We start from the raw sequence: 12,813 nt of genomic DNA on the forward strand, positions 1-12,813 counted from the left end.
TTAAGAACACATGAGATCTATTCACAGCAAATTTCAAGTATACAGTATATTAACTGTAGTTACCATGCTGTACATTAGATCTCCCAAACTTATTCACCTTGTAACTGAAAATTTGTACCCCTTGTCCAACGTCTCCTTTCTTCCCCTACTCCCCTCGCCCCCAACCCCTCATCACCACCATTCTACTCTCTGTCAAACTCACAGGAGAAGGGGCAGTTTTGAGGCAAGGATTTGAGGCTTGCTCTGATCCCAGAAGGGCTCTTGTTAGCTGCTGCTGTCCATGGTTCTCTATTCAACTTCTAACTGGTCTATTGTTTCCATTTTTGTTTTCATGATGTTTCCTCTTAATTGTGAAGCAGTGGCTTTTTGAAAGCTCGTTGGCTGTATGTGCCAAAATTTCCACTTGTGGGAATCCATCTTAAGGATATAATGCAAAATGTGATAAAAGTTTTATGTAAAAAAAATTTCCATGTTGTTTTATACATCAATAAAAATTTTTAATTTTTTATACAGAAATGGTAAAAAAGTAGAATAATCCATTTAATATATTATTTTGCAACTATACAAAAGAACACAAAAATCTGGCTAGGAAAATAAAAGGGCCAGAAGGAAATGTAACAAAATGTCTATAGTGAGAGAAAATATCTTATTCTAGTTTTAGGTTCTGAAATCCATTGTAGCCTAAGGTGATGACTACATTTTTAAAAATCCTTTGCTTCCTTCAAAAATTATATGAGATTTTCCAAAGCACTTCTCATATTATGCCTAAGGAAATCATCCATAGCATAAGTATTCATTAAAAGATATTAAAGGAAGAATATTTGGAATTCATGCTCTCAAAATTCCTCTTGAGAAGAGTTAGTTAATAGATATACTATTAATTTAGAGATAGAAAATTAAGACCAGGGTATACTGCATATTATGTGAATGATATATCAATAAATATAGCTCAGTAAATATATTTTTTAAAGAAAGAAAAGCAAAGAAAACTAAGACTGATAAAAAGGTCCAGATAGTGCTATTTTTATAGGAGAATGAAGGTGGCAATATAGATATTTTTTACCCTAATTTCTCTTTTCTTATTTAAAATTATCTGAGTGATCTCAGGGATGGAAGGCTAGTTCAAAATTCAAAAGCAATCAATGTGATCTATCATATTAATAGGCTAAATAAGAAAAATCATTGGATCTTATAATTAGATGCTGAAAAAGCATCTGACAAAATTCAACAGCCATCTACGATAAAACCTCTTAGAAAGATGGGAATAGAGGGAAAATCCCTCTACTTGATAAAAAGCAACTACAAAATACTACAGATAACACTAGTGGTGAAACACTGAATGCTTTCTGCATAATATTGGGAAGAAGATAAGATGTACACTTTCACCATTCTTAATTGACATAGTGCTTATGTATGAAACAGTGCAAGAAGGCAAGAAAAGGCACACAGATCAGAAAAGAATAAAACTGTTTTAATTTTCAGATACAGTGGTTGTTTACCTAGAAAACCCCATGGAATCTGCAGGAAAACTCCTAGAACTACTAAGTGGATTTGTCAAGTTCATAGGACACAAGATAAACATTCAAAAATTAAAATTATTGGCTGGGCACGGTGGCTCGTACTTGCAATCCTGGCACTTTGGGAGGCTAAGGCAAGCTGATAACTTGAGGTCAGGAGTTTGAGACCAGCCTGGGAAACATGGTGAAACCCTGTCTCTACGAAATACACAAAAGTTAGCTGGGTGTGGTGGCACATGCCTGTAATCCCAGCTACTCGGGAAGCTGAGGCAGAAGAATCACTTCAACCCAGGAGGTGGAGGTTGCAGTGAGCCAAGATCACACCACTGTACTCCAGTCTGGGTGACAGAGCAAGGCTCCATCAAAAAAAAAAAAAAAAAATTAAAATTGTTGGTTGGGCATGCTGGCTAATGCCTGTAATCCCAGAATTTTGGGAGACTGGGGCAGGAGGATTGCTTAAGGCCAGAAGTTCGAGATCAGCCTGGGCAACACAGCAAGACCCCCATCTCTACAAAAATCAAAATATTAGCCAGGCATGGTGACACATGTCCGTAGTGTCACCTAGCTACTTGGGAGGCTGAGGTGAAAGAATTATTTGAGCCCAGGGGTTCAAGACTACAGTAATCTATGTGCCACTGCACTCCAGTCTGGGCAACAGAGTGAGACCCAATCTCTAAAACCAAACCAAAAGAAAACAAAAAAACAAAAAATCAATTGTACTTCTACATACTAGCAAGGAACACATTGACAATGACATCAAAACAAAAATACCACTTACAATAGCTCAAAAAAAGAATACTTCTTTTCATTTTGTAGGTGGAAATCCAAACACGTACAGAACTTGCGTGCTGAAAACTACACAGTTAACAAAAGAAATCAAGGAAGATCTAAATAAGACATATCACGTTCATGAACTGGAAGCCTTAGCATAGTAAAGATGTTAATTCTCCCCAAGTTAATGCAATTTTAATGCAATTCTTATCAAAATTCAAGCAGGATTTTTGTAGATATAAAAAGATTATTCTAAAATTTATGTGAAAAATCAGAGAGACTAGAATACCTAAAACAATTTTCAAAAAAAAAAAAAAGGAATAAAGCAGATGAACCTAAGTTAAAGACTTAATATATAACTACAATAATCAAAATTCTGTGGTATTGGGGGAAAGGCAGATATATAGGTAAATGTAAAAGAATAGAAAACCAAGAAATAGACCCACACAAATATACCCAACTGATTTTTCACAAGGGTACAAAATCAATTCAATGGCAGAAAGATAGCTTTTTAAACAAATGGTACAGAAGCAGTTGGATACTCATAGGCAAAAAAAAAAAAAGAACCTCTATGTCAACCTCACACTTCACACAGAATTAACTCAAAATGGGTCACGGAATTAAATGTGAAAAACAAAACTATAAAACATTTAGAATAAGAAGTAGGAAAATCTTTGGAATTTAGAGCTATAGCAAATAATTTTTAGACTTAAAGCCAAAAGCACAATCCACAAAAGGAAAATTTATAAATGCGACTTCATCAAAACTGAAAACTTTTTATCTGAGAAAGACCCTGTTAAGAGGGAAAAAACCACAAGCCACATACTTAGTGAAAGAAAATATTTGCAAACCACATATCTGATAAAGCAGGAGTTCCCTAACCTCTGGGCCACAGACCGCTACCAGTCTGTGGTCTGTTAGGAACTGAGCCGCACAGCAGGAGGTGAGTGACAGGTGAGCCAGCAAAGCTTCATCTGTATTTACAACTGCTCCCCATCACTCGCATTACTGCCTGAACGCCGCCTCCTGTCAGATCTGCAGCAGCCTTACATTCTCATAGGAGTGGAACCCTATTGTGAACTACACAGGCAAGGGGTCTGGGTTGTACACGCTTTAAAAGAATCTAACGCCTGCTGATCTGAGGTGGAGCTGAGGCACTGATGCTAGCTCTGGGCAGCTCCTGCAAATATAGATTAACATTAGCAGAGAGGGTTGGCTGCGCAGAGACCTTAATAAATCAACTGTTTGCAGACTCCTATCAAAACCCTATTGCTGAGTGGCAAGTGACAATTAAGTTGCATCTGGTGGTAGGCTTTATAGTGGCAAGTGAGTTGATGTGCTTCAATTGTACAGTTGCATCTGGCGGCAGGCTTCAAGTCAGAATCTGACACTTATTTTAGTCTGCACGTGGCCCGCTCATTTTTTTATTTATCACTTCCATCCGTGTCTCTTTCCTGCACGGAGTACTTGTCTCCGTCACAGTTTTGGTAAGCCCACAAGCTAACCCTAGCCAAAATGAGTAAAAAACAAACATCACTAGAGAGCTCCTTTGAAAAAGGCAAAAGACCCAATGATGAGGCAGCAGAAGACTCTAAGAAGACTGTCAAGAAAAGGAAAGCTGCATTTAAAAGAAGATACCGAGTCCTACTTAAATTACGGGTTCATTGCAACAGGTGATTCACATTCTCCGAGTCTGCTTTGTATAATGTGGTAACCGGCTATCCAGTGAAACCATGAAAACTTCAAAACTGCTTTGCCACGTGGAGACCAAGCACCCTGTATTAAAAGACAAGCCTTTGGAGTTTTTCGAAAGAAAAAAAAATGTGAACACAAAGAACAGAAGCAATTATTAAAGACCACCACTTCATCGAATGTGTCTCCACTGAGAGCATCATTCTTAGTGGCTAAACACGTTGCTAATGCTAAGAAGCCTTTTGCTATTGGTGGAGAGTTGATCCTGCATACTGATAAGGATATATGTCATAAAATTTTAGGAGAGGCTGAAGTTCAAAAGGTGGCATGTGTTCCTCTTTTGACTAGCACCAATAACTAGATGAACTGATGAAATAACAGAGGATACTGCAACACAATTGTTAGAGTGGATTACTGAGTCACTGTGGTATGCAATCCAGGTTGATGGGTCTACCGATGTTGACAGCAAGGCAACAATGCTTGTTTCTGTGTGACATATTTTTCAGGAACATGTGCATGAAGATATGTTATGCGCACTTTTGTTGCCAACCAACATCACAGTTGCAGACTACTCAAGTCTTTGAATGATGACATATCAGGAAAACTAAATTGGTCATTTTGTGTCAGTATATGCACAGATGCAGTGGTTGCCATGGCTGGATGGCTTTCTGATTTCATTACTTGGGTCAAAGAGGTCACCTCTGAATGTGAGTCTACACAGTGTCATCTATAGAGAAATGTTGGCTATCCAGAAAATGTCACCTGAACTTAATGTTTTGCAGGATGTGATTAAAATTATCAGCCACGTTAAAGTGCATGCCCTTAACTCACGTCTGTTCGCATAGCTCTGTGAAGAGATGGATACAGAGCAAACACGTCTTCTCTTATACACAGAAGTGAGATGACTTTCTAAAGGTGTATCACTGGCCAGAGCTTCTGAGTTACGAGAGCAACTCCAGAGATTTCTTTTAGAAAATGTTGCCACTGGAAGCACGTTTCAGTGACACAGAATGCGTCTCAAAACTTGCTTACTTGTGTGACCTATACAACCTGCTCAACAAACTCCCATTTGTCACTTCAGCGGAGAATGACAACTGCGTTCAAGTTGGCAGATAAAGTGGCTGCATTCAAAACTAAACTGCTGTAATCCCAGCACTTTGGGAGGCCAAGGCAGGCAGATCACTTGAGGTCAGGAGTTCAAGACCAGCCTGGCCAACATGGTGAAATACTGTCTTACTAAAAATACAAAAATCAGCCAGGTGTGGTGGCAGGCACCTGTAATCCCAGCTACTTGGGAGGCTGAGGCAGGAGAATCGCTTGAACCTAGGAGGCGGAGGCTGCAGTGAGCTGAGATCGCGCCACCACACTCCAGCCTGGGCGACAGAGTGAAAACAAAACAAAACAAAAACCAAAACAAACAAAGCCAAACTGGAATTTTGGGGGCAACAAGTGAATACTGGGATCTTTGACATGTTTCAAACATTAGCAGAGATTTTGAAGGAGGGTGAGCCAGGGCCTTCTTTCTCCCAGTTGGTGTATGATCACCTGTCTCAGCGTTCAAAAGAGTCTGAGCATTATTTCCCAATCACAAAAGACCCCTGGACTTGGAAGGAATGGATCCGCAACCCATTTGTGAATATGGCAGGTGAATCGACTTTGTCAGTGCCAGAAGAGGATCAACTGCTTGAGATCACAAATGATGGTGGCTTTAAAAGTACATTGAGACAATTTCAAATCTCCATCCGTTCTGGATTAAAGTCGAGGCAGAATAACCTGAGGTTGCCACAAAAACACTGAAGAGCCTGCTTCCGTTTCCAACATCCTATCTTTGTGATGCAGAGTTTTCTATGGTGACAGCCACCAAAATGAGATTACAGAGTAGACTGGACTTAAGCAACACCTTTCGGGTGTCACTGTCTCGTGTCACCCCCAGATGGGACTGTCTAGTTGCAGGAAAACAAGCTCAGGGCTCCCAATCATTTTACATTGTGGTGAGTTGCATAATGATTTCATTATATATCACAGTGTAATAATAACAGAAATCAGTGCACCATAAATGTAATGTACTTGAATCATCCTGAAACCATCCCCTATCGCCCAGCCAGTGTGTGGAAAAACTGTCTTCCATGAAACTGGTCCCCGGTGCCAATAAGGTTGGGGGCTGCTGTGATAAAGAACTAGTATGTAGAATAAAGAACTCTCCATACTGAACATTTAAAAAGACATCTATGCAATCAGAACATGGACAAAAGACAAAGAGACGTTTCACTGTAGAAGATACAGAGATGGCAAACAACCACACAAAGAGAATTTCAATTTCATTAGTCATTAAGGAAATACACATTAAAACTACCATGATAAAGTACCATACACATTTCAGAATGGCAAAATTAAAAAACAGTGGCAACAGCAAATGCTGGCAAGGATGTGGAGAAACTAGGTCACTCATACATCCTTGGTGGGAATGCAAAATGGTACAGACACTTGGGAAGACAGGTTGGCACTTGGCTAAAAACTTAATCCCACAACTAACACAAGAACCCAAAATTGTGCTCCTGGGGATTTACAGAGAAATGAAAACTTATGCTCATACAAAAACCTAAACATTTCATTTGTAATATCCAAAAACTGGAAATAACTCAGACATTCTTCCGTGGGTAAATGGTTAAACGAACTATGTTACACCAACAGGATGAACATTCTTCTGTAATAAAAAGGAATGAACTATTGACACATTCAACAACCTGGATGAATCTCTGGAGAATTATGCTGAGTGAAAAAAGCCAATCCCAAAAGGTTACATATTGTATTATTCCATTTATGTAATATTCATGAAATGACAAAATTATAGAAATGGAAGACAGATTAATGATTGCCAGGAATTAAGGAGGGTTTGGGGATAGGAGAGAAGTAGACAGGGCTACAAAAGGGCATCACAATGGTTCCTGTGATGGAAATGCTCTGCATCACCCTAAATCAATGTCAAATATCTAATAGAGTATTGCAATATATACAATTTTTCAAGATATTACCACTGGGCAAAACCAGGTAAGGGGTACACAGGATTTCTCTATACTATTTCTTATGATTGCATGCAAATCTACCATTATATCCCAAAATCAAAAGTTTAATCTAGAAGAAAACTATCTGAGTACCTCCTATATACATATTACAGCTAAAAAGAATACAAAAATAAATAGGATGGTTGAGATTGTTGCTTTGAGGAGATAAAGATGCAGACGTAAATAATTAAATTCCAAAGCAAAATAAAAGAAAAAAGATTAATGTCAGGGTAACTTAAAGTACTTTGGGAATAGGAAGTAAGCTACAAAACTTGGAGTAAATATCTTTAAATTTTTTTAATTAATGTAAATCATTATCAAGATTTATATATAGTTTTGCTAAGGGCAATGATTTCAAAACTTTAAGAAGATTACTAGAATATACCCTACTTGGTCATATTTTTTAATAAGCTTTCGTGTGACATGTTCTGATATTTCTACTTCATTTTGTGTCAGTTAGAGTAACAGCTAAGACTTTTCCAATTTAAAAACATCAGGAAAAAAGTGTAAAGGACGTATTATTTGAAAATTTTCTTTCTTTTTTTTTAGATGGAGTTTCACTCTTGTTGCCCAGGCTGGAGTACAATGGTGCGATTCTTGGCTCACGTAACCTCTGCCTCCTGGGTTCAAGCAATTCTCCTGCCTCAGCCTCCCGAGTAGCTGGGACTACAGGCATGCGCCACCACGCCCGGCTAATTTTTGCATTTTCAGTAGAGGCAGGGTTTCTCCATGTTGGTCAGGCCAGTCTCAAACTCCTAAGCTCAGGTGATCCACCTGCTTTGGCCTCCCAAAGTGCTGGGATTACAGGCGTGAGTCACCATGCACAGCCTGTTTGAATTTTTATAGTGAGTACCTATTCTTGAGTTACTTTCATCATTAAAATGTTCTTATTTCAATAAAAGATAATTTGAAGAGTGAGAATTCCAGCATATACCACTTCATTAAAACATTAACAGTGGCTTTTACAGAAACAAACTAGATACATGATTCTCTAATATATTATCCAACTGCAGACTAACAAAATAAAAGGTTTGGCTGGGCGTGGTGGCTCACACCTGTAATCCTAGCACTTTGGGAGGCCGAGGTGGGAGGATCACGAGGTCAGGAGATTGAGACCTACCATCTTGGCCAAAATGGTGAAACCCCATCACTACTAAAAATACAAAAATTAGCTGGGCGTGGTGGCAGATGCCTGTAAGCCTAGCTACTTGGGAGACTGAGGCAGGAGAATCACTTGAACCAGGGAGCTGGAGGTTGTAGTGAGCTGAGATCGTGCCACTGCACTCCAGCCTGGCGACAGAGTGATACTCCATCTCAAAAATAAAAAAATAAATAAATAAAGGTTCAACAGGGTTTGGCAACAACAGAAATTTAAATATGACCAAAATTTTGCAGTATTTCAAATACACTATGCATCTTCTACACATACTTTAAAATTCGGGCTCTATCTCCCCAGTCACTTCCTCCCGTGCAAGCTTCACTAGCCATTACAAAGTACTTATTATTCACTCCATACCCTTGCCTGTGTTGTTTTTCCTTTTGAACGGGATGCCTCATTCCTTTAGAGCTCCTCAGTATCTCCTTGTGTACTCCTCCCTGACATTCCTGGGCTGAACAGAAATTTCCTCTATAAAGCTTTTAATGTCTCTTATTAATATATCATTCATTACAAATTATTTGTATGTCAGTGGGAAGTCCCTGAGGACAGGAACCTTTATCTTTTGAAAATTATACTCCCAGTGGCAAGTACAATGTCAGGCACAAAGTAGATACAATCAACTGAGTTACAGTTAAAAGAACCCGGCCAATTAATAAATAAATTTAGCTTAAAATAATATCATTAAAGTTAAAATTTAGCTAAATAAACCTCAACCTTGTGGTTCTTTGCTGATTGCTATGTCAGTGTGTTTTATGATTCTGCCGGCTAAAAGTAAATGCAAATCACACGCTCAAAGGACGAGTGTTTGTTACAGTCTTAAGCTGTTTGGAATACAGCTGTCATAAACTAACCTCTTGGATTTTAAAAATAAAATCTAAGTTCAAAGACATGGCTTGATGTAATATTACATAAAAAAGAACTTATTTTTCCAAAATTAAACTAACTTTACAGTAACAGCCATTTTAAAGAAGATTTAAAAAATATATTACATACCATTTCTATTTCTTGATCTTTAGCAACCAGCTGTCGATTAAGAAGTTCTTTGCCTGAGTCAAGTTTAATACAGAGTTCCCTAGTAGAAGACAAATCTGCAAGAGCGGACACTTTTTCAAACTGAACCTTCTGAAGCTCCTCTTCCATTTTTACAACAGACTTATGTAAGGTAGAAATCTGGGACTTGTAAGACCTTTCTGCATTTAAGTGCTGTAAGAATAAAATTATATATATATATATGTATGTATACATACATATTAAACTGGAAGAAAACTACAACATGGAAAAACAAAGTGGGGCAAATCTAAGAATAGTGCATTTAGCTTGTATGAAGTTTTAGACAATATAGGTGGTAACAATATGTACAAAACACTCTAATATAAATTCAGGTTTTAATTTTTTTTACATAAAATTCATGAGCAGGGTGGTCAACTGGTCATTCTTTTTAATGTACTTAGGAAAAAGAAACTTTTCCCACTGCAAAGTCTCCAGCCCCAGAGCTAGTTGAGATATATCATTTGACCAACGGTTCTACCTATATTAGCCAGTTTCAATTATTTTATACTACAAATGCTAATGTTGTTGTTAAAAACAAAAATGCTAGCCACTGTCTTATTGACAACACCTGTTTTTGAATTCTTGACTGGCACGTTGATTTCAATCATGATGTCATAAAATGAAAACTGATAACTCTTTAATACCTTTGAGGGAAAAAGACTAAGGGCAAGTATAAGTGAAGTATATATCCACATTATAGGAAATAAGAGCATGTTTTTAAAACTATGAGATTCAAGTTACATAAATGCTTTTGAATGTTCAAGATAATTCCACCCCCACCCTTTTCTTTTAGAAAAATGTCTTATGTAAGTGCACTGCCACCTACAGAGAAGTATTTGTTTGCAATAATGTGAAGACAAGGAGAACTGAGAGGCAAATACATTTATGTGTTTTTACAAGTGATTTCACAAGTGTAAAGCACTATAATTTGCTCCCATTATAAGTTATTTGGCCATAATTCACTCCTACTTTTTCTCTGTCTCTTCCCTTCCTCACTCACTCACTCTTATTCTTCAAGCCAACTTTTTATCCATCCTTCCATCCACCCACTCATTCATCACATATTTACTGAATATACACTCTGTTCCAGTCACTGTACATATTCAATGGTAAGTGGTATCTGCTCTAATGAAACATCCAGACTACTAGAGGAGTCGTATATTAATAATGATACAAATAACTATATAAATACATGAAAAGAAAATATAGTTAATACCCTAAGAGAAAAAACAAAATGGAATCATATAACATGCTCAATTAAAACCAAAAAAGGCAGAAGAGCAGCTGAAGACTAAACAAACAAATGAACGGTGCAATAAGTATACTTATAAATATGGGAAATATTAATCCAACTATAATTACTTTAACTATGACTAATCTATATACCCCAATTAAGACAAATGGTCAAAGTGGATAAGAAAACAAGATCTACTTATTTATCTACAAAAAATTAATATTAATATTTAAATGTTAACGCTAATAAAAGGAAAGTTAGGGTAGCTACATTAATTTCAGACAAAGCAAATTTCAGAGAAAGGAAAATTATCAGTAATAAAGAGAGGGCATGACATAATGATTGCGGAAAGTTTATTTTCAAAGAAGACATAACAAACCTTAACGTGTATGTTCCTAACAACATGCCAACATATGTGAGGCAAAAAAATTGATAGGATGGCAAGGAAAGATACTATTCTAGATTACTATTATAGATTATTATTGGAGAATGCAACACCCATGTATCAGTAATTGACAGACCAAGCAGGCAGAAAGTCAGCAAGGATACAATTCAGCTGAGTGCCATTATCAATCAATTGGTTCTAAATATTTATAGAGTACTGTATCCAAAAACAGCAGAATACACATTATTGTCTTTTTTTTTTTTTTTTTTTTTTTTGAGACGGAGTCTCGCTCTGTCGCCCAGGCTGGAGTGCAGTGGCCGGATCTCAGCTCACTGCAAGCTCCGCCTCCCGGGTTCACGCTATTCTCCTGCCTCAGCCTCCGGAGTAGCTGCGACTACAGGCGCCCGCCACCTCGCCCGGCTGGTTTTTTGTATTTTTTAGTAGAGACGGGGTTTCACCGTGTTAGCCAGGATGGTCTCGATCTCCTGACCTCGTGATCCGCCCGTCTCGGCCTCCCAAAGTACTGTCTTTTTTTTTTTTTAATTATACTTTAAGTTCCAGGGTACACATGCAAAATGAGCAGGTTTGTTACATATGCATACATGTGCCATGTTGGTGTGCTGCACCCATTAACTCGTCATTTACATTAGGTATATCTCTTAATGCTATCACTCCCTGCTCCCCCTGCCATGACAAGCCCTGGTGTGTGATGTGCCCCTTTCTGTGTCCAAGTGTTCTCATTGTTCAGTTCCCACCTATGAGTGAGAACATGCAGTGTCTGGTTTTTTGTCCTTGCAATAGTTTTCTTAGAATGATGGTTTCCAGTTGCATCCATGTCCCTACAAAGGACATGAACTCATCCTTTTTTATGGCCGTATAGTATTCCATGGTGTATATGTGCCACATTTTCTTAATCCAGTCTATCATTGATGGACATTTGGGTTGGTTCCAAGTCTTTGCTATTGTGAATAGTGCCGTAAGAAACATACGTGTACATGTGTCTTTATAGCAGCATGATTTATAATCCTTTGGGTATATACCCAGTAATGGGATGGCTGGGTCAAATGGTATTTCTAGTTCTAGATCCTTGAGGAATCGCCACACAGTCTTCCACAATGATTGAACTAGTTTACAGTACCACCAACAGTGTAAAAGTGTTTCCATTTCTCCACATCCTCTCCAGCACCTGTTATTTCCTGACTTTTTAATGATCGCCATTCTAACTGGTGTGAGATGATATCTCATTGTGGTTTTGATTTGCATTTCTCGGATGGCCAGCGATGATGAGCTTTTTTTCACGTGTCTGTTGGCCGCATAAATGTCTTCTTTTGAGAAGTGTCTGTTCTGTTCTTTGCCCACTTTTTGATGGGGTTGTTTGTTTTTTTTCTTGTAAATTTGTTTGAGTTCTTTGTAAATTATGGATATTAGCTCTTTATCAGATGAGTAGATTGCAAAAATTTTTTCCCATTCTGTAGGTTGCCTATTCACTCTGATGGTAGTTTCTTTTGCTGTGCAGAAGCTCTTTAGTTTAATTAGATCCCATTTGTCAATTTTGGCTTTTGTTGCCATTGCTTTTGTTGTTTTACACATGAAGTCCTTGCCCATGCCTATGTCCTGAATGGTATTGCCTAGGTTTTCTTCTAGGGTTTTCACGGTTTTAGGTCTAATATTTAAGTCTTTAATCCATCTTGAATTAATTTTTGTATAAGGTGTAAGGAAAGGATCCAGTTTCAGCTTTCAACATATGGCTAGCCAGTTTTCCCAGCACCATTTATTAAATAGGGAGTCCTTTCCCCATTTCTTGTTTTTGTCAGGTTTGTCAAAGATCGGTACACATGGTACACATTACACATTCTTTACAAGCTCACATGCAATATTCACTAAGATAGACTACATATGCCCTATTAAAACACATCTGAACACACTTAAAAGGGCAAAAATCA

General features: G+C 37.8%; 1 protein-coding gene across 12 annotated transcripts in view; it reads right to left on the reverse strand.

Annotated features, from left to right (window-relative positions):
* The window catches only part of TSGA10 (testis specific 10), a 151,988-nt gene that overhangs the window by 32,988 nt on the left and 106,187 nt on the right, over nucleotides 1-12,813 (reverse strand). For 11 of the 12 annotated variants that reach the window (XM_008008145.3, XM_038004191.2, XM_008008140.3 and 8 more), the window contains one exon: nucleotides 9,195-9,404. The exons of the other annotated variant lie outside the window; for it this stretch is intronic. In XM_008008145.3, the coding sequence (XP_008006336.2) occupies nucleotides 9,195-9,404 (210 nt within the window). The remainder of the gene's footprint in view (nucleotides 1-9,194; nucleotides 9,405-12,813) is intronic. 12 annotated transcript variants of the gene reach the window in all.

The sequence above is a fragment of the Chlorocebus sabaeus genome, chromosome 14, assembly GCF_047675955.1.
Source record: "Chlorocebus sabaeus isolate Y175 chromosome 14, mChlSab1.0.hap1, whole genome shotgun sequence".
Lineage (NCBI taxonomy): Eukaryota > Metazoa > Chordata > Mammalia > Primates > Cercopithecidae > Chlorocebus > Chlorocebus sabaeus.